This window comes from Hyperoodon ampullatus (assembly GCF_949752795.1).
Source record: "Hyperoodon ampullatus genome assembly, chromosome: 4".
In the NCBI taxonomy this organism is placed as follows: domain Eukaryota; kingdom Metazoa; phylum Chordata; class Mammalia; order Artiodactyla; family Ziphiidae; genus Hyperoodon; species Hyperoodon ampullatus.
Genome location: NC_136917.1, coordinates 36,718,043 through 36,743,327, shown reverse-complemented (window position 1 = coordinate 36,743,327; position 25,285 = coordinate 36,718,043). Strand labels below are relative to the sequence as shown.

Genomic DNA, 25,285 nt, shown 5'->3' with positions numbered 1-25,285 from the left:
TGCGGGGTGGGAGGCTTTATTTCACTGTGTGTGTGTTGGGGGGTGGGGTGGGGGGTACCTGGACAGAGGGCAGCAGGCGGGGCAGGAGGAGTTGGCGCTTGGACAGGGAATGGGTGGGGGAAGGGCTGCCCCCAGGCCTGTTGGGAAGGAGAAACTGAGGCTGGTCCCTGTTGGGACCTAACCCAGGAAGTGGGGTTAGGGGTGGGAATTGGGTCTGGAGGAATGAGGGCCCCCTTGCTCCGGGCTGGACGTGGGACCCGGGCCCTGCCTCACTTTCCTCCTATAGGGCTCAGTCCCTCCTGCTTGCTGGGCCACGTGACCCCCAAACCTCACTGCCCCCGCCCCAGAGGAGGGGGCCAGGCCAGTTAGGGCAGTGGACAGGGAGCCTGGGGGAGTTAGGGAGCGCAGGGTGGGGTCCACAGTGAGTGGAGGGGATGGCGGCCACCTAGGCGGTCAGTTCCTGGCAGCGATGACCACAGAGAGCGCCACGCCCCCCAGGGCGACAGCAGTTGCCCCAAACAGCCACTTCCATGGGATGGACTGTGGATAAAGCAGAGGGAAGAGGAGGCTAGACAGCGGTCAAGACGGATGTCTTGCACTTCAGCTAGCAACAGGCCCCAAACAGGCCTCCCAGGAAACCACTGCCTGACAATGCCTTGCCTGCCTCTTGGAAAACTCCTACTCATGCATCAAAACTCAAGCCAAATGTCCCCTCCTCTGGTACACCTCCCCTTCCCCTCTGGAGGAGCCCCACCTTGAGCCCTCCAGATTGTGTTTTATCTTCTGCTTTAGTCCTGGTCACACAGCACTGGGGCTTCTCTGTGTCCCCAGCATAGTCCACAACACCCCAGTTCATGAAGACATCAACGTTGCAAAATGAAGAGACTCCCTCTGCATGGCGTACCCTGCCCATAGCCCCTGCCCCTACTCTGGGAGCCTCCTTGTGCCCGCCGGCCCCAGCTCACCCAGGCACCCTTGCCAGGACACTTGGCAGGCAGCCGGCTGGGGTTGCCTAGCATCTTCCGGTACAGGGCGGTCTCAGTGCTCCGCTGGGCCGCGTGCTTCTTCACCAGCTTTGAGAGCTCTGCATGGATCGTCTGTGAGAGGGGGGTGTCTGTGAGAGCAGGTGGCAGCAGAAGCCAACGATCACTGCTAGCAGTCTGCCTTTCTGGGGCCCTGGGGCCCTTCGGGGCTGGAACCACTGGGACATGGGAATTCTGTCAGCTATTCTCTGGGCATCAGCGAAGTGAGGGCTGCTATCTCCATTCTCCTAGGAAGCCAGAAGATGGAGTGGAGAAAGGGTAGCCAGGAGAGAGGAAGGTTCTGGGAAGAAAGCTGAAGACACTGGCATTGGCCAGGCTGGCTAGTGTCCTTGGCCTCTGGACCCCTGTTGGGGGTGAGTCCAGACTGCCTATGCAAGGGTCAATAAGGGTCTCAGCAGGTGGGCTGGGGCCCTTCAGCTACCTACCCCCTGCCACTTCCCAGGTAGAAACACCATAGGGAAAGCCACAGCAAGAAGGCTAAGGGGCAGACCACAGGAAAAACTTCCCAGACAGGCCGGCACAGCAAATCTCAGGGTGCCCCCATTCTGCTCACCTTGTTGGAAGGTTCCAGCTTCAGGGCTGCTCTCAAGATGGGGATGGCCTCACTGTACTCGCCTTGCTGGGCCAACACCTGTGGGAGGAAGTGGGGAGTATATCATTCTGGACCCACGCTGGGCCATGTTCTCCTTCAAGAGACCCAGCCCTGCCAGGCTCCTGGCCACCTGACTAGTCCCAAATGTATCTCTAGCAAGTGCCCCGGGGGTCCAGTCACCCCTACACTGCTCCCCTGAGCCCTCAGACTACATGAGCAGACCAGCAGGCTTGGTGTCACTCCCCTAACCTGCTCCTTCTCCTGGGTGTCTGGCTCATCCTGCGCAGGAGACCCAGGTGCTGGTCTCTCCTCCTCCTTCACCACCTCGGCTGGCTCGAGAAGACAAATGGATGCTGCCAAAGCTCTGGCCACATCGAATGATTCAGAGCCCGGCATGTGACTCAAGCCAGCCAATGAGATCCAGCCTGAACTCTGCTGGTACCACTGAGAGGCCAGTTGCTAAGTGGAAGGGATGGAAGCCTGGAGCTTTTGGCAGAGCATGAGGGAGCATCTTGGTCACCCTGAGAGAGGAGCCTGCCTGAGAGAGAAACACGGCAGACAGACACAGCATCTGCACAACATTTCTAAACACCTGGATCCAGCCGTGCCTGAAGCCAGTTACCCCTGACTTGGCAGTTCCACAAGTCGTTAATTCCTTTGGCTGAATCTATTTGAGTGGTCTTCCATCACCTTCAACCAGCAGACCCAAACATGTATAAGGCTACATGAGCAGACAGTCTCACTCCCCACAAGAAGATTCTAAACCCTTGAAAAACAGGGACAGCATCTTTTCTCTCCTCTCTGTTTCTATGCAGAACTCTACACACAAAAAGTACTTAAGGGCTTCCCTGGTGGCGCAGTGGTTGGGAGTCCGCCTGCCGATGCAGGGGACACGGGTTCGTGCCCCGGTCCGGGAAGATCCCACATGCCGCGGAGCGGCTGGGCCCGTGAGCCTGTGCGTCCGGAGCCTGTGCTCCGCAACGGGAGAGGCCACGGCAATGAGAGGCCCGCGTACAAAAAAAAAAAAAAAGTACTTAAAAAATGCTGGCTGGCCTGCTCAGGCCTCTCATTAACACACTAGGGGACCCTGCATTTGCTTGCACCTCAGTTTCCTTGGTTTACCGCTAAAAAACGCTGAAAGCACCCCCTATCCCAACAGAGTGAAGATGAACAGAGATGGGGACAAAAGCAATTAAAGTCAAGTCCATTCAGGCCAAATTCACTCCTACATTCCACCAGCACTTACTCAGCACCTACTGTATGCCTGGCTCTGTTTGAAAGGCTAGAGATTTAGCAGTGAATGAGACATACAAAATCCCCACCTTCTGGTAAAGGAGATGGACAAGAGGCATGACACCTGGCCATGCTGACAGTGACACGGGAAACATGAAGGCAGGGCAGAGGGTCAGGGTAGGTGTTATAGGGAGGACTTCCTGAGGAGGTGACATCAGAGCAAAGACTTGAAGGAGGTGAGAGAAGGACCCATGGGTGTATTTGGGGTATGAATATCTCAAGCAGAGAACATAGCCTGTGCAAAGGCACGGGGGTAGGAGCAGACCTGGCCCAGGCAACAAGTAGTGGAGAAGCTGAGCAGGATGCAAAAAAGCAAGAGTATACTGGAAGATGATGGCAGGAGGAAGACCAGATAGCTCAGAGCCTTAAAGGCTGAAATAAGAACCCAGCTTTTACTCTGAGGGAGATGGGAGTCACAAAGGGTTATATGCAAGGAACAGTTACCAATGGGCCAAAGGGCAGTGTCGGGGAGTAGAGGGAACCTAAGACCCAGGGTTCAAATCTGACCTCAGTCAGGGGACTTCCCTAGTGGTCCAGTGGTTAAGACTCCACGCTTCCAATGCAGGGGGAACGGGTTTGATCCCTGGTTGGGGAACTAAGATCCTACATGCCGTGTGGTGCAGCCCACAAAAAAAAAAAAAAGAAAGAAAATCTGGCCTCAGTCAATGAATTGCTGTGACCCAGGCCACACCCCTGCACCTGTCTGGGCCTCAGTTTCCCCATTTATACCCCAGGGAGCTTGGCTGACTGATACCTATGCCTTTCTCAAATCTAGGGTTTGGGACCAGCGTCACTGCTCTGAGGTCAGGGAGCCAGCCTGCCCGCCTGCTGCCTGTGAGCTGCAGCTCACCTTGCCCTTGCGGAAGAGTGCCTTGATGTTGTCGGGCTGGTGCTCGAGCACAAGGCTGCAGGAGCGCAGCGCTGCACGATAGTGGTCCAGCTTCAGCTGTGAGGCTGCCAGGTTGTTCAGACACTTCACCTTCAGCTGCAGGAGCTGCTCCTCCTCCTCGAATGTCATGTCCACTGTGGGGGGACAGCACTCAACTACAGCCACTGTCACCACACCGCCAGCCGCCCACAACCATCTGCAGAGGGATGATGTGACCCAGGCCAAGGCCCACCCCCGTGCACCTGGTGCTGGAGGAGATTGGGGGGGAAGGGTCTCTGAGTGTCCCAGTCACAGGAGATGGGGAGTTTCCAAGATCCCAGTGCTGGGGCCTCTACCACCTACTCCCTGGGGGACCTCAGGCCTCTCTGGCCTCAGTTTCCTGATCTCTAACACGGGCCAATACCAGTGCCGTCCTCAGGGCACTCCCAAGGAGTCGACAAAACGGAGCCTAAGTGAACGAGGGCCTGATCATGGATTGAGAGTATCTGCAGTCACCCACGTTCCAACATCTACCTGAACTCCACAACAGTCCACTGACCTGGGATATAAGTCTAGAAATAGCTAAAGACTAGGCATAGCTAAACATCTATCCATATTCTAGAATTTTCTATAACATTTTGAATCTGGGGCCCTCTGTGGCTTGAAGTTTCTAGCACTAGTGGGGATGGCTTTGCAGGGGAGGTGCTGGGAATTCGACCTGGCAGTCACCTTTGGCACTAGAAGTGATGGCCTTGATGGCGAGGTCGTAGGAGTTGGCGGCCAGCACGAAGTCGGCCCGCTGGTAGTGAGCATTGCCACACTCCCGCTTCCGGTTGGCCAGGGCCACGCGTTCCTGCCCCGTGAGCATCTCCAGGTCAGGCCCATCCACGGCAGTCTTCAGGGTCACCTCCAGGCACAGGGCCGCGTGTGGGGGGATGTATGGGCTCCTGCTGGGGGATGGGGTGGGGACAGCACTCAGACCCAGCGGCCACCATGACTAACCCCAGACAAGCTAGGTTCAGTGGGCGCAGGCGGGAAAGGGCTGTCACCCCCTCCTCAGTAAAACACAAGGAAAGTTAACTCTTGCTACTCGAGCTCCGTGACTTGGTGCGGGAGTTCCCCTCCTGGAGCCTGTTTCCTTTTCTATAAAACGTACACCTAGATGGGGTGAGATGCGGGAGCAACCCGTCCCACCCACTTCCTCACCCCCGCAGGGACCCCTGCAGGCAGCAGGTACTCACCTGCCCTGGGGGCCGTAGCAGTACTTGGAATCAGCAGTGACCATAGCCGTCTCTCCCACGTCCATGAGCGGGACGCTGAGATCCAGGGCCTGGGGTCGGGGAGGGGAGCGGCATGAGTTGAGTGGGTCCAGGTGCAGCACAGCAGTGCCCACCCACCCGGCCGCCACCACCACCACCACCACCTCCCCTGCATCTCACCCCAGCCCCTCCCCACCCAGAACTGCCCAGGCCCTGCACCGTTCCCACCTGGATAACATCACAGTCACCCAGGGTGAACACCAGCTCCGGCTCCTCCTGTACCCGTGTGCCATTCTCCAGCGAAGTCTGCAGCTGCACGGTGACCACCTGGCCCTTAGCCGGGCGGCTTGAGCCTGGTGGGCCTGGAACCAGCATCTTCTTCCTCAACAGCCCATTCCCTGCCATGGAGCAGGGACAAGCAGCCTGTCACTGAGCAGCTCAGATGGGCTGCCCCCTGGGCACTTCCCCCTCCCCAGCTCTGCCTATCCTGGGGGTGGCACAGCACCAGGGCACAAGATGAGTTTTCAGTGGCCACTCTGCCACTTACTGGGCAGGTGACCCCATGCCTCTGGGCCTCGGTGTCCCCAGCTTGGACACTGGGCATGAAAGGATTGATTTGGGGACTGACGATACTGGCTCCAAGGATGGGCTCAGTGAACGCTGGTTGGTCTGTTATCTTAAGAAAACCAAGGAAGTTCCCCGGTGGCCTAATGGTTAGCATTCCGGGCTTTCACTACTGTGACCCGGGTTCAATCCATGGTCGGGTAACTGAGATCCCGCAAGCCATGCGGTGTGGCCAAAAGAAGAAAAAAAAAAAAGTCAAGGCTCAGTGAGGGCAAAGGGCTGAGAAAAGCCATCCTGCCTACCACAATTAGGGCAGCAGGGATACCCAGTAATGAGACTCTGGAGGTACCCTCTCCTCCCTCCTCCGGTTCCAATCTCAGCCCTGTGACATGTGGGCCTCAATTTACCCAGCCATGAAATGGGGTGGTCAGGGGGTATCCTGGTGACACCTAGTGAGTAGTTTGCTTGGTTAGCAGAGTACCTGTGATGCCAGGACTGTGTCCCGACCAAAGCACCACATCACAGAAGGACCTATAAGCAAAGGTAGCCCCCAACGCCCCCCTCCAGCTGCCGAAGTGACCCCTCCATACCCCAAACGATCTTAGGAATGGCCAAATGGCCACAGCCAACACCTACTGAGTACCAGGCATGAGGCCCCATGCTCTCATGAATCCACTCAAGGAGCCCCCACAATGATGACACCCACTGTCATGCCATGACAACTGCTGGGGCAATAGAGGGCTTACACCTATGGGGCACGTCAGACTGACATCATCTGCAGTCACCCATGTTCCAACAAGTACCTGTATTCCGTAATATTCCACTGGTCTGGAAAATGCTACCATGAATCTGAGTAGACCCTAGTCTAAAGGTTAGGGGCAGAGAGATCTATTCATACTATGGAATATTCTAGAGTGTTCCAAATTTCTGCAGTGCTCCCCAACTTGTACATGCCCCCGCATCCAGTTTGAGAACCAGTGATCTAGAGGATGCCAAGAGACCCGTGTCTTGAGGTTTCTGGGCACTAATAGTGGATATGCTGGTAGGACCTCAACCAGGCACTGCCTCTCACCCAGGTAAACCAAGGGATGTAGAATCACATCCCCTCTCAAGGCCTCAGTTTCCTTGTCTAGAAGCCTGAATTCTGACTTCAGAAAGCAGCTGGCTTGAATATAAACAAACAGAGCCATCCTCATGCTCAGGCAGGGAGCAGTGCAGCTCTTAATATCATTAGAGAAGAGCTTCCCAAACTTTAATACAGCCAAGGAGGCTGTGCAACCTTGGACAAGTGCCTTCACCTCTCTGAGCCTATTTCCCTATCTGTAAAACGGGGATATGGCAGGAATTACATCGTGGGGTTGCTGTGAGGATACAATAAGATGATGCACAGGCCTGGCACAGAACCAGTGCTCAGTAAATATCACCTGGTGTTATTTTTAGGCGCAGTAAGGTTTATATCTGTAGTGGAGGTGAAATCAGTACCAATTCGATTTTACCAGTGCCAGTATTATTTGATACTACTGTATCATTAGCACTAATGATGGCAGTAATAATGTTTTACTATTATTTGTGTGGCCATTAGCATTATTTAGTGTATTAGATATCAGAACTAGTAGCGCTGTGTTTATCTTCTAGAGTTGTTGTGATGGGGTACATGGGGGTGGCACATGTGTGGGTTCTCCTAGTTTCTTTCTTGCAGGACTCTTCTGAACAATTAGCACACTAATGAATACTATGAACCAGACACAGGGATGAACAAAATGGGATGTTCCGCAGATCTATTTGACCTCAGGACACATTGTTCTGGGGACAGGCACTTGCCAGACAAATGCCAAGAAAAGTGGGGGTTGGGAGCTGCCAGCGCCTGCTGTGCTGGCTGTGTGGCTCTGGGCAAGTGATTCAGCCTCTCTGAGCCCTGTCAGCAGCTCTGCGAAAGCAAGTCATGGGGTGGGGAGGCAAGAAAAGGGCATAAACATGAAGTGTCTCAAACAACTGCCTGTGGCTGGCGATCAACGTGGTTACCACATGTTTTACTTCCAACCTCCTTCACAACAGAGATGGGGAAATGAGGCTCAGGGGAGGAGAGGGCCTAGGCCAAGGTCACTCCTGAACCTGAGCTGTCCAGGCGCTGTCGGTCAACCCGAGCCACCCCTGCTCCTTACCCAGGATGTCCAGCCACTCGTCCAGGGCCGGGGCGGGCTCTGGCTCCGGCTCCATGGCAGCCAGGAACTCTCGGGCCAGGGCCCCGGGCTGTTCGGCCTCCTCCTGTGAGGGCTGCCCTACATCCTCAAGTGGCGGCAGCTCACTCAGATCCTCCTCCTCCTCCTCCTCCTCCTCCTCGCCCTCTGCGTCTTCCACCCCGTCCAGCACTTCGAAGTCCTCAAGTGGTGGGACCCCAGCAGGTGGCGGGGCAGTGGGCTCAGGGTCCGCAGCAGAGGGCTCAGCACAGGATGCCATGCTGCTGGGGGGATGGGAATTGGCCCTGGTGGGGAGAATGGATGGGGGTAAGAATCCCACCAAGCCCCTCAAATCTCCTCTGCCTCAGTTCTCCACACCGCCAATCACTTGCTGTGTGACTCAGGGGCTCCAGGCCTTAGTTTCCTCATCTACAGGGTGGGTAGAGTAACAACCCTGGTTTGTCCAAAGGACTTAACAACCCACTCATCAAGCCCTGGCATCAGGTTCAAACAGTGTTAGCTATTATTATTATTTAATCTTTATAAACACCCCGGGGAAGTAGGGAACATCCCCCTGCAGAAAAGGAAATTGAGGCCCAGAGTGGCAAAGCCATTTGCCCAAGGTCACAGAGCAAGCCAACCACAGGAGGCAGGATTTGAACCTAGGGCTTTATCTGCTTAAATGTCCAGAGCTGGTGCTGGGATTTTTTTTCAGGGGGACAACCCCTGAGATCTTGGGGAGACTTTTTTTAGAGCCCAAGGGAAAAATAACTGAATCTTTACCAGGGCTCCCCACCTCCAGTTGTCCCTTCTCCTAAGGGGAGCCACCCAGAAACCCCAAGGCTTTCCTTCCATACACTGAACCTAATACCACCGCCCCCAACACCAGGGACCGTGACCCAAGTCATTCCTTGGGAGCCTTTTCTCCTCTCCTCAGGCCTTCTTACCACCTTCTCAAAGTAGCCTCCTTTGAGGAGGAGTGGTCGAGACCCCCATGGCTTCTTCCTTGGACCATCAAGAACTGTCCGCCTCCCCCAGGCCCCAAGCTCTGGCGGTGGTAGAGCCGTCATTCTAACCCACAGCATCCCCTCCCTAACCTTCACCTGCCCGCTCCTTCCGGGCTCGGGTCCCATTTTCTGAGACCCTCCCAGCCCCCACCCTCACAATCTCCTGCGCTCGCATAAATAGCCCTCCCCCCACCCCAAGCACCGACCCCAGCCCGGGCCAGCTTCCCCCACAGCTGGCCTGTCGCCCCTAAACACCTTGATATCCCCAGACGCCTCCCCCATCCCATAATACCTCACGCTCTCCAGACGCCCCCTGCACCGGCCTGGCCTACCGTCGACCTCCCACCCAAGTTCCCAACGCCCTACGCCTGTTTGACGCCACCAGTCTGGGGCTCCCGACCCCCTGCAACCCTCGGGCGCCCCCGGCCCTGCACGTCTCTGCCGGCAGCGCCTCCACCCGCTGCCCTTGACCTTCCGTGGCCCCCACCCCCAGCTACCCTCACCAGGCCGCGCCCTCTCCGGCACTCAGACCCTCCGCGCCCCCCGGCTCGCTTCCCCCGCGGCCCTTCACTCCGCCTAGCAGCCGCAGCCCCCGCCGCGCCGGTCCCCGGCTAGCCCAGGTCCGGGCAGCGCTCCGGGCCGGCGCTACCCCGCCGGCGCCCCGGGACACGTGCCTCCGGCTCCGGGACCCCGGCCTGGGGTCCTGCGCCCCCCTCCCCGCCCCCAGCCGCGGCCGCCGCGCCTCGGGAACCAGGCTCTGGCGCCCAGCACCGCCCTCGCCGCGCCCATTGGACGCCGCCTCAGAGACTGCAGCGTCCATTGGTGCGCGAGCACATCCGTCTCAGGCACAGGCACCGCCCCCTTCCTGCTTGTATCCGTGGGGCGTTCTTAAAGGGGCAGAGGCCGTCGCGCCAACCCCGGACGGAGGCGGGGGCGGAGGTGGGGGCGGGGGCGGGGGGCTGTAGATCTGAGTCAGTTCTCGGGTCAGCGCCGCGCAGCTTGGCCAGACTTACAACCCCTGTCTGAGCTTCATTCTGCTCATCTGTGAAATGGCGATAAACACCTCTATGCGCGCACTCTCACCTTGGGGGCTGTTGGGAGGACAACACTAAATGGTATTTCCTTAAGGAGCTCAGGCTTGCAGGTCAGGGCAGCCAGACTGCTAGATAACCCACTCTGAACCGTTAGTTACTTCTGTAGACCCGAAGCCCCGAGGGGGAGCGACGTGCCCAAGAGCACACAGAACCTCCGCCCCCCCCTACACCGCCCCCGCACCTGGTCTGTCTAATCCCGGGAGGGTGGCCTGGTGCATACAGGAGGAACTCAATAATGGCTAGGTTAACTGCTGAGTGAGCAGGGCCACTGGGAGGAGTCCCTCCTCCCTGCACCTTCTGCTAGAGTATGATAAGGTGCCCACGGTCCCAGGAGAAGGTGGCAGCATTGATTAGAAGGGTTTTTATGGCTCTTGTTTTGAAAGAGGGGGCACTTACTCCTCTTCACTATATTTTATTTTCTTCCCAGCAGTTACCCCCTTCCAGAATGATCTTGTTCATTCTTTTGCTTCCCCCCTTGCCCCCACTTTGCTCCAGCCTGGAAAGAATTTTGTCTGTTTTGTCCTCACCACCTCCTTGAATGATGCTTAAGGGCCTATGGGAGTTCAATAGATGAATGAATAATTGAATGAATTAATGAATAAATGAGCAGGACACTGGCTTTTGGAGGTAGCTAACACTGGAGAAGGTAACTGGCTTTTGGCGGTAACTTGTCAGATAGGTGCTCTGAGGTCACCTCCTACTGGAAGCCATCCCTGACCTCCCCATGGCAAGGCCAGGTGTCCTGATTGGCTGCAGTCTTGGTAAAATCAACCTCCACTTCATAACTGATTCACTTGTGTCTGTGCCATCAGTTGACTTTTGCCTCACCCAGTAGACTGGAAGACCCCCAAAATCTGAGAAGGGTACATTGTTTCTTATTGTTTTAGTCCTGAGGCCTACATACTGCATGGCACAAAACAGAGGGAGGTATTCAGGGAAATCATTGTGGAAGGAAGGAAGGAAGGCGAGGAGAAAGGAAGGGTGGCCAGTCAGAAGAGGTGGTGGGGGGACTTTCCTGGTGGTGCAGTGGTTAAGAATCCACCTGACATTTTTCACAGAACTAGAACAAAAAATTTCAAAATTTGTTTGGAAAAACAAAAGACCCCGAATAGCCAAAGCAATCTTGAGAACGAAAAACGGAGCTGGAGGAATCAGGCTCCCTGACTTCAGACTATACTACAAAGCTACAGTAATCAAGACAGTGTGGTACTGGCACAAAAACAGAAAGATAGATCAATGGAACAGGATAGAAAGCCCAGAGATAAACCCACGCACATATGGTCAACTTATCTTTGATAAAGGAGGCAGGAATGTACAGTGGAGAAAGGACAGCCTCTTCAATAAGTGGTGCTGGGAAAACTGGACAGGGACATGTAAAAGTATGAGATTAGATCATTCCCTAACACCATACACAAAAATAAGCTCAAAATGGATTAAAGACCTAAATGTAAGGCCAGAAACTATCAAACTCTTAGAGGAAAACATAGGCAGAACACTCTATGACATAAATCACAGCAAGATCCTTTTGGACCCACCTCCTAGAGAAATGGAAATAAAAACAAAGATAAACAAATGGGACCTAATGAAACTTCAAAGCTTTTGCACAGCAAAGGAAACCATAAACAAGACCAAAAGACAACCCTCAGAATGGGAGAAAATATTTGCAAATCAAGCAACTGACAAAGGATTAATCTCCAAATTTTATAAGCAGCTCATGGAGCTCAATAGCAAAAAAACAAACAACCCAATCCAAAAATGGGCAGAAGACTTAAATAGACATTTCTCCAAAGAAGAGATACAGACTGCCAACAAACACATGAAAGAATGCTCAACACCATTAATCATTAGAGAAATGCAAATCAAAACTACAATGAGATATCATCTCACACCAGTCAGAATGGCCATCATCAAAAAATCTAGAAACAATAAATGCTGGAGAGGGTGTGGAGAAAAGGGAACACTCTTGCACTGCTGGTGGGAATATGAATTGGTACAGCCAATATGGAGAACAGTATGGAGGTTCCTTAAAAAACTACAAATAGAACTACCATATGACCCAGCAATCCCACTACTAGGCATATACCCTGAGAAAACCAACATTCAAAAAGAGACATGTACCAAAATGTTCATAGCAGCTCTATTCACAATAGCCCGGAGATGGAAACAACCTAAGTGTCCATCATCGGATGAATGGATAAAGAAGATGTGGCACATATATACAATGGAATATTACTCAGCCATAAAAAGAAACGAAACTGAGCTATTTGTAATGAGGTGGATAGACCTAGAGTCTGTCATACAGAGTGAAGTAAGTCAGAAAGAGAAAGACAAATACCGTATGCTAACACATATATATGGAATTTAAGAAAAAAAATGTCATGAAGAACCTAGGGGTAAAGCAGAAATAAAGACACAGACCTACTTGAGAAGGGACTTGAGGATATGGGGAGCGGGAAGGGTAAGCTGTGACAAAGCGAGAGAGAGGCATGGACATATATACAGTACCAAACGTAAGGTAGATAGATAGTGGGAAGCAGCCGCATAGCACAGGGAGATCAGCTCGGTGCTTCGTGACCGCCTGGAGGGGTGGGATAGGGAGGATGGGAGGGAGGGAGACGCAAGAGGGAAGGGATGTGGGAACAGATGTATATGTATGACTGATTCACTTTGTTATAAAGCAGAAACTAATAATAATAAAAAAAAAAGAAAATGCAGAGAGGAATTCTAAAGTACTTGGAATGTTCTGTTCTTAACTGGGGTGCTGAATACATAAGTATTCACTTGTAATTATTCTTAAACTGTTCTTGTGTATTTTATATGTTCTTTTTCTATAAAACAAATTTATTCTCATTAAAAAAGAAAAAAGAATCCACCTGCCAATGCAGGGAACACAGGTTCGATCCCTGGTCCGGGAAGATCACACCTGCCGCGGAGCAACTAAGCCCGTGTGCCACAAATACTGAGCCTACGCTCTAGAGCCCGTGAGCCACAACTACTGACCCCGCGTGCTGCAACTACTGAAGCCTGTGCGCCTAGAGCCCATGTTCCGCAACAAGAGAAGCCACAGCAGTCAGAAGCCAATGCACCACAACGAAGAGTAGCCCCCGCTCGCTGCAACTAGAGAAAGCCCACATACAGCAATGAAGACCCAATGCAGCCAAAAATCAATCAATCAGTAAATAAAATTAAAAAAAAAAAGAATCCGCCTGCCACTGCAGGGAACACGGGTTCGAGCCCTGGTCTGGGAAGATCCCACATGCCACGGAGCAACTAAGCCCGTGCACCACAACTACTAAGCCTGCACTCTACAGCTCGCGAGCCACAACTACTGAGCCCATATGCCACAATACTGAAGCCCGCACGCCTAGAGCCCGTGCTCTGCAACAAGAGAAACCACCGCAATCAGAAGCCCGTGCCCTGCAACGAAGAGTAGCCCCTGCTCGCCGCAACTAGAGAAAGCCCGCACGCAGCAGCAAAGACCCAACACAGCCAAGAAAATAAATAAATAAAATTTAAACAAAATAAAAAAGGAAAACATTTGGGACCAGCCAAGTCCCTTTTGGCTTCAATGTGCAGCCCCCACCCCTTCCAGGAACCTCGTAAATGTTCCCTGGCCTCCAACAGAGCCCAAGAGACCCCTTGAAAAGCTTGGTTTCTCCAGTCTGGGCCTCTTCTGCTACAGCTTGGCAAAGCCATGCAGACAGAGCCACGGTTCTACTTTTCCCAGCAGCCGCCACCCAGGCTCTTCTCAGCACTGGCTGCTGTCTGGCTCATGGAGCTCCACAGTTCTTAAAAGATCAAATCCACACTATGTGCTTTCCCACCATCCTGTCTTTGCTCCTGTGATCCCCTCAGTCCTGAGTGATTGTCAGCACCTGCAAAACTCCTAATCATACTTCAAAACTCCATCCAGATGTACCTGCTTCCTGGCCTTCAGAAGTCCTTATAACCCCACTCTGCAGGTTCCTCCAACCTTGAGTCTCTCCTCCCTCTAACCCACATTGTTCCCTTCAGGGCTGGGATTGTCTGTCAGGCTCTCCTTCATCCTCCAAGGTTAGGCAGGGACTGAGTATTTTCTGGATTCTCAGAATATGGGCCAAACCCAGAAGGGGTGACTAGAGGGTTTACTGAACAATTTTTAAAACTGTTGGTTGAACTATAAGAATGTATAAGATTCCTGATCATCATTAACTTTTCAATGAATGAATGTAGGAGAGCGTGAGAGTAATAATAGAGTTTACCCTCAATTTACCAAGGGCTTACAATGGGCCAAACTCTGTTGTAAGGCAGCGGTCCCCAACCCTTTTGGCACCAGGGACTGGTTTCGTGGAAGACAATTTTTCCACGGATGCGGGTGGGGTGGGGCAATGGTTCAGGCCGTAATGCCAGCAATGGTTCAGGTGCTAATGCGAGAGATGGGGAGTGATGGGCAGCGGCAGATGAAGCTCTGCTTGGTCGCCCGCCGCTCACCTCCTGCTGTGCAGCCTGGTTCCTAATAGGCCGAGAACAAGTACTGGTCCACGGCCTGGGGTTGGGACCCCTCTTGTAAGGAATTAACCTGCATGATTTCTTAAGGTTAAGCCATTTGCTCAAGGCCACCCAGCTAGGATGTGACAGCTGGAAGTAGAACTCAGATATGCCAATTCCAGGGCTCTCAAAGAGTCTTCCATGTGCCCAAGGGTATGTGTGTATCTCTCAAGCTCTTAGCAACCTTAAGAGGCAGATGCTAGGTTCACCCAGACTCACAGTTAACAAACTGAGACACAGAAAAATCAGACATATAATATATAACATACATTTCATAAGACCTCAGAAACTAATGATAACTGCTAACACTTATCAAGCAATTACTATTTGCCCCATTTTGTTCATGCATTTAACTTGGGTTATCTCACTTAATGCATCCTCATCTCAGTATGAACTCATGGTTTTCAGTAGAGACACAAGGGAACAGATATAGAACTAAAAATAGATGTGTATATGCATGGGTTAGTAGACATACTTGTATTTCGTAGCTCTGACTGCTGAGAGGGTCTCTAAGCAATAATACCTGGGTAGCAGTGAGCACACCCAGCACCCAGATCTTGGTCTCTAAATACCATTCTCCAAGAAGCAGAACCAGGCTCCTTGGAGAAATGGCTGATTCCAGGGATATTCCAAAGCAAGCACAGAGCATCTTGTGGTGCCAAAAGTAAGGACGTACTCACAGAAACATGGAGACATATTAAAAGGACATAGGAGCTAAATTAAAGGGGCAGTAAAATAAATAATATAGAAATTAATTATAAGCCACAGAATAAAATACTCATGACTCCATAGTGATATAAATACTTGAATACATAATTGAGAAGAATGGACAGCTCTTGTTTACAACAGAATTCCAATTAATAATTAAATTAAAAATCACCATTATGCAAACACATAGTAAGTAATCATTATTGCTGCCAAGAGTCATGAATGGATGCTAAAACTAAAGGGTGAAAAATATGTAAACAACAACAAAAAAAAAAACCAAGACCAAAACACCAAGGGTATTTACATGGTCTCTTAAGTATCCCCCCATAGGATACTTATTAATTGCAAAGGAAAATAGTAACTTGACAGTTGAGAAGCTGGTAGACACTGCCTTAAGCAAGTAATCAAAGTTAAGTCACCAACAATGAGACATATCAACATCCCAGTGCCTCCTGATATGATGCATTGAGAAGGAAACAACATCACTTTTGTGGGATTCTTTCCCAAACTGCTCAACTTCAGTCTAATCATGAGGAAATATTGAACAAACCCATAATGTTAGGTATTCTACAAAACCAGTACTCTTCAAAAGTCTTAAGGTCATGAAAGATTAAGGAAGACAGGAATTGTCACAGAGTGGAAGAGACCAAGGAGACATGACTAAATGCAATGCAGGATCCTGGCCCAGAAAAAGGTTACCAAACGGAGCAGGGGTTTTTAAACCCGAGTGAGTCTGATTCCCAGCCTGGAAAGCAGAACATTTGGGTCTGGATCCACCACAGGCCACTCGAGGATTATATGACCCTGTGGGAATGCCTGCCGCTCTCGGACCTCAGTCTTACCATCTATAAAAGTGGTTGTCTCATCATCCCTCCCCATTCCCCTCCCCCCTTCCGGGCTGCCTTGGAGCTCGGGCTTTGGAAACTACGCAGGCGCGAGAGGGACTGCTTGATTGGCTATTTGTTGTGATGCGCCCGCAAATAGAAGCTGCATCTAAGCTCCACCCGTTCTTGCCGCGCCTCCACGCACGCAAGTCAGCCCAGGGCACGTCGCCGCCACGCGCGCTCGCACGCATGGTGCGTGGTGACGTCGCGGCGGCGCGGGCGCCATCCCGGAAGCGCGAGCAAGGCCGCCAGATGTGCAGGTGCTGCTGCCACCGACGCCGGGGCCGAGTTCGGGGTGGGGCTGGGGTCGCAGGGGCCTCTGGGGAGCCGGGCCGGGTCGGGCGCGGTCCTCGGGTTGTAGCGGGGTGGGGCGCGCCGCTGGCAACATCTGGGCACCCCTCCTGCGCACAGGCCTCAGTTTCCCCGTCTGCGCGGTGGACGCGCGGGCGGCGCCATGGGTCGAGTCTGGATCCGAGGCGCGGGAGTTGGGGCCGCCTGTGTTCAGGCTGTGCAGTGTCTCCCGGAATCGGGCGTTGACCTGCTTGGGCCTCAGTTTCCCGCTTCACAGGGGCGGGGCATGAGGGGATTTGTGAGCCCCGCCCCGCCTCGCGGGTTTTGTTGAGCTTGGGCAGCCAAATTAAATTCTGTTAAATGACTTGGGTGGAGTTGCGGCGCCTCTCCGCATTGGTGTGTGACCTGAGCCCACCCCTGGGAGTCTTAGGTGCCCTCGGAGATGCCCTTGTAGGGGAGACTGGGTATTAAATGAAGTGCTGTATAAGTGTTTGTTCTGTATTCTTGGAAGCACTAGGGAGGCCCTCATTAGAATACTGATTCCCCGGCCCTGTCCTAGGATTTCTTCACATTCCACTTGGAGAAACTGACTGCTCCGAGCCCAGCACCTCTTATCACTATTGGTTTTAGTCCCCACAGACAGATTCTTTGTTATACCTATTTTCTGGGTGAGAAAACGGATCTAGGAAGTGAGGTGACTCTCCCAAGGTCACACAGCCTCCCTCTCTGCGTGTGTCCCCCATAAATATATTTGGAGCAGGGATCAGAGCCCATGCTGGGCCATTTCCACTCTGTATGTGGGCCAGATTAGCAGTCAGGGAAGGCTTCCTGTGAGAGGCAGCTGGTGGGGGAGTGTGCCTTGAATCCCTCAGCCCTCACATCTGGGAGCCAGAGACAGGAAAGAGCCCATCTCTGTAGCAGAACCATTTCCCACAGGTTCAAATCCTGCACCTGCCAGGCTCTAGCTGTGGGCTTCCCACCACATTCTGTCCTTTGAGAGCCCAAGTGTCCTTTTTTTTTTTTTTGCGGTACGCGGAGCACAGGCTCCGGACGCGCAGGCCCAGAGGCCATGGCTCATGGGCCCAGCCGCTCCGCGGCATGTGGGATCCTCCCGGACCGGGGCACGACCCCGTGTCCCCTGCATCGGCAGGCGGACTCTCAACCTCTGCGCCACCAGGGAAGCCCCCCAAGTGTCCTCTTTATACATGATCTTCTTTGGAAATGTGGAGGGTGTGGGTGTCCATGCCTGGCACATAGAAGGAGCTCAAACATGGTGATTGGGGAGGGGGTGGATTTCATCAGGTGTGGCAGTTTATCTCCAGAAGGCACGTAATGGCTGCAAACTGATAGCCACATTCTGGGCACAAATAGATACGTATTCTTGGCCTCTATGGTGTTGGGGTAAGAAAAATATTAGTTGCTAACATTTGTAAATGAGGCGATTTCACAGGAAAAAGAAATCCATATTTCAGGTGCTGTAAGAAGCAGCTGTCCTGTCACAGGTAGCTACTGAACGTCAGAGTCACACATTTGTGGATCCTGTGGTCTGTGGGCGTTTGAGTTGTGACCCATGTTCACTGGCTGTGTGACAACGGCCTAGTTCCTCAGTCTTTGAGCCCCAATTTTCTCATATATAAATAAGGATCGTAACAGTTGCCAGTGTTTGAAATTGGTGTCTTGTTTAGTATACAGTAGGTGCTCAATAAAGAGGAGGGTAGTTAAGTGGGCTCTGAAAGCCCTTCCTGATCCTGTGTGTGAATCTTAACCAATTGCAAGTGGGCCTTTCTGTCGGCCATTAAATGTGCAGACCTCAGAGCCAAGCTATGTCAGGATTCTGGGTTTTTCCTGAACCCCCTTAGGAGGGTCAGTGCTGAAGCTGTGGTCCCTCCTGCCCTAGCATGGTCCAGGAAGTCCCCACCTGCTGGGATGGCATCTGTGTGCCAGGGAAGCTGGGAGCCAAGAGCCACAGAGCCATCTGGGTTGCTGGGGCCCACAGCCTGGCTGCCAGTGCCTGAAATTCTTGGCTTTAACTTGCTGATATAAGTCTAGCTTCAGAGCTGAGTTTGAAAGGTTCTGTTTGCCTTCATCAAACTAAATTCTCGGGCAATTCCTTTCTGTGAACAAGGTTCTGGGCTGGGCTCTGGAGACAGAGCAGCGAGCAAGAAAGTACACATGCCTCTGTTCTATTGGAGCTAATATTGCTGTGGGGGTGACAGGCAAAAGGGTTAACTGATAACTAAGATAATTTCAGGAAGAGATGAGACAGTGGAGCAATTAAAAAAAGGTGAAGTGATGAGTGACCAGAATAGGGGTAGTCATCATAGACCTCTTGGGAGAAAAGACATTGGAGGGGGTGATGATTTGAGGGGGCAGCCAGGAGGAGGGGGGCAGATCTATGCAGGAGGAAGGTGCCTGTAGCTTTGGGCACATGGAGAGGGGCGGGTGTGGAGGTGGGAGGGGTGATGGGATTGTGATGTGCTTGGGTGCAAGTTATAAATAGGAACTCCTGTGGTTCTCGAAACACCCCCGAGTTCCTGGCATGACAAAGCTGAGGCTCAGGTGGCATGACCCACTTACGGACAGGTGGCCTGTGGGGTTCCCAGCCCCTCCTCTCCATCCCACCTCCCCCCACTTCCTGATGCAGACTGAAAACACTTTGTTCCTGCCTGTTTCAGGCAGCGGAGGAGGAGGAAGAGATGGACCCCCCGGACTCGGCCTCGAGGGTCTTCTGTAGCCGCATCCTGAGCATGGTGAATGCGGACGATGTCAACGCCATCATCCTGGCCCAGAAGAACATGTGAGTGGAAGCCAAGGGCCCTGGGCCCCCGGTGTGGGAAGGAATCCACTTGCTGGCCAGCATTCTTGCCCTGCCCGCCTCTACCCTGGGCCCACACTGGTGATAAAATGAAGGAAATGAGCAAATCTGCTGGCTGGCTCCAAAGTAAATTCCTTCCTGGTCTGGAGGCGAGGCCTTGGCACAGGAAGCAGGGCTCTGGGACAGTTTCGCAGCTGCGGACAGTTTGGCGGGGACCACAGCAGCTCCTTTCCCGAGGCCTGGGGTAGGGAGACTTGGGGGGGGGATAAGGAAGGAACTGCTGGGGGATTTAAGGGAGCCAGTCGGCTCACTTCCTGTTGGGAACCTATTCTCTCAGAGCCTAGGCTGTCTCTGCAGAGCACCCAGGGTCACTTGGAAGGGCTGTCAATGGCCTTTGCCCTCTTTGGGGCTTGGCACTGTGGCCACCATAGCCTCACCCTAATTCCGGCTTGCTCTGTGGGGAAGAAGGGCTGACACAACCTTCGGGGGGAAACATGGTCTCTTGGGGCTTTATTTTTGTGTCTTTAAGCCAAAGGCTCTTCCTTCCATTTACAGCACAGCACAGACCTGATACCTTACCTTTCTTGCCCTGTGACAGGGGTGCTGGATATGTCTGGGTCTCAGCAATACCCATCTCCCTCCTAGGTCTTTAGTTCAGATTCAGACCTGACCCCGGGGAACTCCCAGACCGAGGGGAGACAAAATCAGACTTGAACCTTCCTGGCCTCGGGGTGTCAGGGCTGGGCCAGAGAAAGAAGCTGGGGCTAGGGGAGTCAGAGTGTCAAAGAGTCTACTTGAGGGAGAGGGTTAAGGCTACATGAGAAGGGTACACTTGAGTAGGATTTTTGAGTAGGGTTTTGAAAGTTGAATAGGAGTTTGCTAGCTGGCTCAAACACCAGGTAGGACTCCACAAGACAAGGGAATGGTCTACGCAAAGGTCATGGAGCAGGAAAGGGCCTAGCAGGATCAGTTGGCAGGGACCTGGAGGCTGAGCAGAGGAGTCGGTGCCCTTTTTCCGCCACCAGGCTGGACCGCTTTGAGAAGACAAACGAGATGCTGCTCAACTTCAACAACCTGTCAAGTGCCCGCCTGCAGCAGATGAGCGAGCGCTTTCTGCACCACACAAGGACCCTGGTGGAGATGAAACGGGACCTGGACAGCATCTTCCGCAGGATCAGGTGGGTGCTTGGCCCTCCAGTCTCTGCCTCCTGCTCTGAGCCTCTAAGCCTGAAAAGAGGGTTCCTCCTCTTTTCAATGAGGGCCGTCCTCTCCACGTAGCAGGGCGGTGGGGAGATTCAGCTTGTTTTACGAGGCTTCATTGCACACTTAGTATTGGAGAAGATCTGAAAATCTTGGAGTTTCTGAATTTAAATTTTATTCCTTTTTTGAAAATGCAACATAGTGCCAGACCCATAATGCAAAAGGCAGGCAGGAGCAGACAGTGAAAGGCTAGCCTCGTGTCCCCCTTGGCCTCCACCCAGGACTTCTCCCAAGAGAAAAATGAGATTGCCAGGTTTTGTGGGTCCTTCTCAAGCTGGTTTCCACGAGGAAAGAGAAAGACGATGTCCAAGTCCCCAGCCACATAGAATGCTTGACACAGCCCCCGGAGCTCCTATCACCACTGCTGCCATTAACAACTGCCGTTGGGGCGCCCAGGGCTGGAACAAGCTGGTACTACAGCTGTATTTCTGGCTGATGGTGCCGCTTCTTCTTTTCCGGGGGCAGCCACATCTGCTGGCAGAGCAGGTGCCACAGATTGAGGGCAACATGTTTCCTTGGAGCATGCTCTGTGCAGAAATCACAAGACAGGCTGGATAAATCCTTTATCAAAGCGTATCTTTTCTGGGGCATCTCACCAGGCTGGTTGCCCACGTGTGGTGTTGCAGGGGTGGGAGTAAAGTAGGAACCACAAGGGTTGACACCTTTTGTGTGTATCTGTGTCACTCAGGAAGGAGATAAGTGTGTTCACCCAGGCAGGGATGCAGCAGCAGTGGTACTTCAGGGTGGGGGGGGGGTTTGGGGGGGACAGTGCTGGCTGGCCATAGTCAAGGGTGAGAGACTGCTCTGAAGAGCCTTTTGTAATTCTTTGTAAACAGAACTGCGTTACTTCAGGTAAAAAGGAAAAAGCAGCAGGTTAAAAAGGGAAGCAGGTGCTTCTCTGTGAAGTTCAGTTTAGTGAGTGCCAGTGTTCGGTGATTGGGATGTGGATAGTCAGCACTCCTGGCCCCCACAGACATCCTCACCCTGGGGATGGAGAGACAGGCTGGGACAAGTCACCCAGAGGAGTGCCTGTTGAGGCAAGGGGAAGGGAAGCTTCCTGGAAGGTTGTCCTGGTAGAAGAGGTTTAGACATGAGGCATTGCAGGTAGAGGGCCCAGCCAGCACGCAGAGCCAGCACCAAGGACACGCAGAAGTTGGGTGACAGCTGGGTAGCTGCCATCCGTCCTGGGGGTGGGAGGTCTGCTGGCTGAGCGCCCAGTCCTACCTCCAGCCCTGGAGCAGAGTATGACAAGCAGTGAGGGGGAGGTTCCTGGCCTGCACCGGGCCCAGCCTGCACACTCTGCGGGTTCAGCCCTGTGTGCCTTCCCTTCCCCTGCAGGACACTGAAAGGGAAGCTGGCCAGGCAGCACCCGGAGGCCTTCAGCCGTAAGTGTCTCCCAGAGCTCCTACATCCCGTTTCTGGGCTCTGTGCCCTTGGATGCCAGGGCCCTCTGCCCAGGGCTGGCTTCTGGAAGGTCACCTCAAGGGCTGACACCAAGCCCGGGCCATAGTGGGCAGTGGGTCCAGTAAGACCTGGGGCAGGGGCGGGAGTGCTGGCCTGATCTTCTTGGCAACCTGCGGAGCAAGTGTTGGGACTAGAGTCTCCTCCCTTGGGGGAGGTCACACGAGGGTATGTGGACAAGAATGATGACAGTCAGTCCTTAGCCCAGTGAATGTCACGTACCCCTACGAGCCAGGCTGTTACCCACAACCACCTATGAGGTGGGGACTGTGCCCAGAGGGGCAGTGACGTGTCAGAGGAAGCACAGCATCCCCCATGCTGAGCTTCAGTTCACCCAGTCTGCAGAATGGGCCAACAGCTCCCCAACTCCAGGGCCGCTGACAACCACAGGCATAAAGGCAATGCCGTCATTCCCAGTTTATAGAGCAGGGAGCTGAGACATGGGCAGGTGAGGGGCCTGGCCCAGGTGACACAGTCAAGGGGGCAGAGCCAGGCTCAGACTTGCCCCCAGGGCCCGCGTAGGCCTAACCCCAGAGAACCTGAGTCTTTACCTTACCTCACCTTAAAGAGAGGCCTCTCACCTGCTTGGGCCTCAGTTTCCTTATCTGTAAAATGAACCAAGTTATGTCCCATGGGGTGGGGGTAGCTGTCAGGGGTCCCGGGCCCAGTTAATCCCTCATCACAGTGCCTGGCATGGTGACTAAGCCAACTCCTGGGCCTCCTTCCTCCAGACATCCCGGAGGCGTCCCTCCTGGAAGACGAGGATGAAGACCCCATCCCGCCCAGTACCACAACAACCATTGCCACCTCGGAACAGAGCACAGGCTCGTGTGACACCAGCCCCGACACAGTCTCACCCTCCCTCAGCCCCGGCTTCGAGGACCTGTCTCACGTCCGGCCCGGCTCCCCTGCCATCAATGGCCACAGCCATACAGATGACGAGGAGACGCCGGGCGAGTAGCCCTAACTCCCAGGAGCTCGGAGGGGTCTCAGGGCAGCAGCGGTGCCACTGCCCAGATGTCTGAGGTGGCAGTGGGTAACCCTGCCTTGAGACAGTCAGCTTTGCCACCCTACTCTGTCATTTGGGGCTCACTGGGGGACAAGGCTCCTTCCCTGGGGTATGGAATTCCTGGGGATCTATCATTCCCCCTCCTTTCTCACTGAGAACGTCTCTCTTCTGTAGACCTCTCTGCCAGGCCAGGGGATGACCAGTCCAGCTGGAGTCGGGTTGGGCGCAAGGGAGCTTTTCCAGAGCCAGGCCTGAGGTCTGCTCTGAGCAACACCTAAAGGTTCCCAGAGACCAGAGCCAGATGTCCTCTGCCCCAGCACCCTGGTCAGGACCTCCTCAAGGTGGCCAAGCACTGTCATGTCTGAGTTCACCCCAGCCCACCCCTGTGCCTACTAATTCTGGTCTCCTTGCCCCTTCCTCCAATGACAGTATTGAATACTTTCTCCAGTCATTATCTCAAGGAGGTTTCTGAGACAGTTGTAGAAGCCTCAAGGCAGAGATTAGCCATCCACTCAGCACCGAGCCTGGTTAGGCCCTGTTTCTCGGACCAGAGGTGTGGACCCTGAGGGCCCAGCAGGCTTCTCCTGGGGCCTCCATGGAGCAAGCCGAGCCACCTTGGAGAACAGAGTTAAGCAGAATATTTTTGTACCCGATGTTTACAGATGCTGTTGGGAAGTTATCAATAAAAAGACTCTGTTACTAAAAAGGGAAGGGTGCACCTAGCAGTGGCTTCCTTCCATCCTTGGGCCCAGCAGTCCAGAATGGGGGCAAGTGCTGGATGTGGGACAGGATGGTTATGGACAGCCAGGCACCACTGAGCTGGAAAGAAGTGGGCTGCTCTCCTTTGAGTGGGAGTCTCCAGTGGTGGCAACCATAATAACCCCACTTGCTATCACCAACCAGGCCTTCAAATGTGCTGTTCCCACTGCCTACAACATTATTCCTTTACCTCCGTAACTCCTCCTCCAAATCTCAGCCCTAAGGTGGGCTCCTCAAGGAGCTAGGGTCTCGTTCCCCATCAGACACTCTCACAGAGTCCCCTCATCTTTGGAGCACTTAGAAATTACGTTATTAAAGGCCTCTTCCCAGACTTCAGAGTGTCTGCTTTTGCCTGGTCCATAGGGGGCGCCGGGAAGTGTTCAAGGAAATAAGGTACGCTGCCAAACCCACAGGTAACTTCTCAGTTCTCACCGCTTTCCGGCGCCCAGCACTTTTTAGCCATCCTTGAGTCTTCTCCGTCTTATATCCTAAACAGACCCTGGGTCCCACCCCATTTCCTTGGGTGAATGCACCAGCCCCACCTGCTCTCCGTGCTCCTGTACGGACCCGCCCTTTAATCCATCTGTGCACAGCGGCCGGCCTCCAGTGGCTCCAACACGTTCGGCCCTTACGCCGCCTCCTGCCTCGACCCTTGCGTCTTGGACCCGCAGACCCTCTGCTTAATGCCTCCACTTTAGCACAAAACAGTTTCCCCTACTCTGTTGAAATATTTCCGGAGCACCCGCTACGTGCGGGCAGTCTTCAGGCGGCCTGGAAACAGCAGGCAGAAACACCAGGAAAGGTGCGGCATTATCCTACGTGACCCGACGGGCGGAGCTCACACCCCGAGGCAGGTGGGCACCGGTCGCCCACAGGCGCCGCGGCTTCGTGCGCCCGCACCCAACATGGGGGGGCGGGGCCGAGGGCGGGGCGCGGCGCGGATTGTGACGCAGACGCGCAGCGTGCTCGGTGCGCAGGCGCCCTCGGCGGCGAATCGGCGGTTTCCGGTTCAACGGCCCTCTTTCTCTTCAACGAGACAACGGAGCAGGTCGGTGATGGCGGACTTGCGGGTTGGCCCTGGGCAGGGTTGGGCGGTAGCCTGCGGGGGGCCAGGCATCGGAGGGGGCGGCCTGGAATCCGTCTAGGCGAGCTAGGCCCTGTGGGGCGGCTTAGCAAGGCACACTGGGCCGGGTTCCGAGCCCGAATTGGGCCCCGGGAGGGAAGCCGGCCTTTGGAAGAGGACCCTGCCCGCTCCGCCGGTCCCAGCTATCTGAAGAGGCTTTGGGGCGAGGATGTGTCCTTCGGGGCAGATCCGATTTAATGGGGAGGAGTATTAACTATAACTTTGTCTCAAAAACAAAAAAAACAAAAAACTTTGTCTCGTGGCGCACACTCTGTCAGTCCATTTAAAAATATTAAGCCTTTGAGCTGGGTCTCTACCCGTCTCCTTTGCTAAATCTGTAAGGAGAGTCTGGTAGTAGCAGCCATTTTCTAGACTTGGAAAGTGAAAAAACAGAAATACCTGTGTAAACAAGTATCAGGCACGTGGTTGGCAGTTGTTACTTATGGATTGGATCAAAGGCAGGAAATGTGGTCTGAGGATTAGGGCGTAACCCAGAAGGAAGCCAAAGTTTTTGGGTGTCTGTGCTTGCAATTAGGAGAAGGGACTGTAGG

General features: G+C 53.7%; 2 protein-coding genes across 4 annotated transcripts; one reads left to right on the top strand and one right to left on the bottom strand.

The window, feature by feature from the left end:
• FKBP8 (FKBP prolyl isomerase 8) lies at window positions 1-9,141 on the bottom strand. Of its 3 annotated transcripts, none has more exons than XM_079702938.1 (9): window positions 9,096-9,141; window positions 7,782-8,101; window positions 5,284-5,453; window positions 5,038-5,126; window positions 4,526-4,746; window positions 3,779-3,951; window positions 1,597-1,674; window positions 966-1,097; window positions 1-540 (listed from the first exon to the last, which is right to left on the bottom strand). In XM_079702938.1, exons 2-9 carry the CDS (start codon window positions 8,074-8,076, stop codon window positions 454-456), a joined length of 1,245 nt encoding a protein of 414 aa, XP_079559064.1. In that variant the 5' UTR covers window positions 8,077-8,101; window positions 9,096-9,141; the 3' UTR covers window positions 1-453. The 3 variants fall into 3 exon arrangements, with proteins under 3 accessions (XP_079559064.1, XP_079559066.1, XP_079559065.1); XM_079702940.1 differs by having other exon boundaries at window positions 4,526-4,743; XM_079702939.1 differs by lacking the exon at window positions 9,096-9,141 and adding an exon at window positions 8,744-8,772.
• A 9,844-nt stretch (window positions 9,142-18,985) lies between these two features.
• On the top strand, window positions 18,986-23,942 carry KXD1 (KxDL motif containing 1). The gene is made up of 4 exons (XM_079702976.1): window positions 18,986-19,104; window positions 20,148-20,300; window positions 21,721-21,767; window positions 22,575-23,942. Exons 1-4 carry the CDS (start codon window positions 19,004-19,006, stop codon window positions 22,802-22,804), a joined length of 531 nt encoding a protein of 176 aa, XP_079559102.1. The 5' UTR covers window positions 18,986-19,003; the 3' UTR covers window positions 22,805-23,942.
• The last annotated feature ends 1,343 nt before the right edge of the window (window positions 23,943-25,285 follow it).

Coding starts and splice junctions, on each gene's coding strand:
- FKBP8 (XM_079702938.1), bottom strand. CDS start 8,076: ATGGCATCCTGTGCTGAGCCCTCTGCTGCGGACCCTGAGCCCACTGCC. Junction 4,747..5,037: donor TGCTACGGCCCCCAGGGCAG/GTGAGTACCTGC, acceptor CCCATCCCCCAG/CAGGAGCCCATACATCCCCC. Junction 541..965: donor GTCCTGGCAAGGGTGCCTGG/GTGAGCTGGGGC, acceptor CTTTATCCACAG/TCCATCCCATGGAAGTGGCT.
- KXD1 (XM_079702976.1), top strand. CDS start 19,004: ATGGACCCCCCGGACTCGGCCTCGAGGGTCTTCTGTAGCCGCATCCTG. Junction 20,301..21,720: donor AGCATCTTCCGCAGGATCAG/GTGGGTGCTTGG, acceptor CTTCCCCTGCAG/GACACTGAAAGGGAAGCTGG. Junction 21,768..22,574: donor GCACCCGGAGGCCTTCAGCC/GTAAGTGTCTCC, acceptor TCCTTCCTCCAG/ACATCCCGGAGGCGTCCCTC.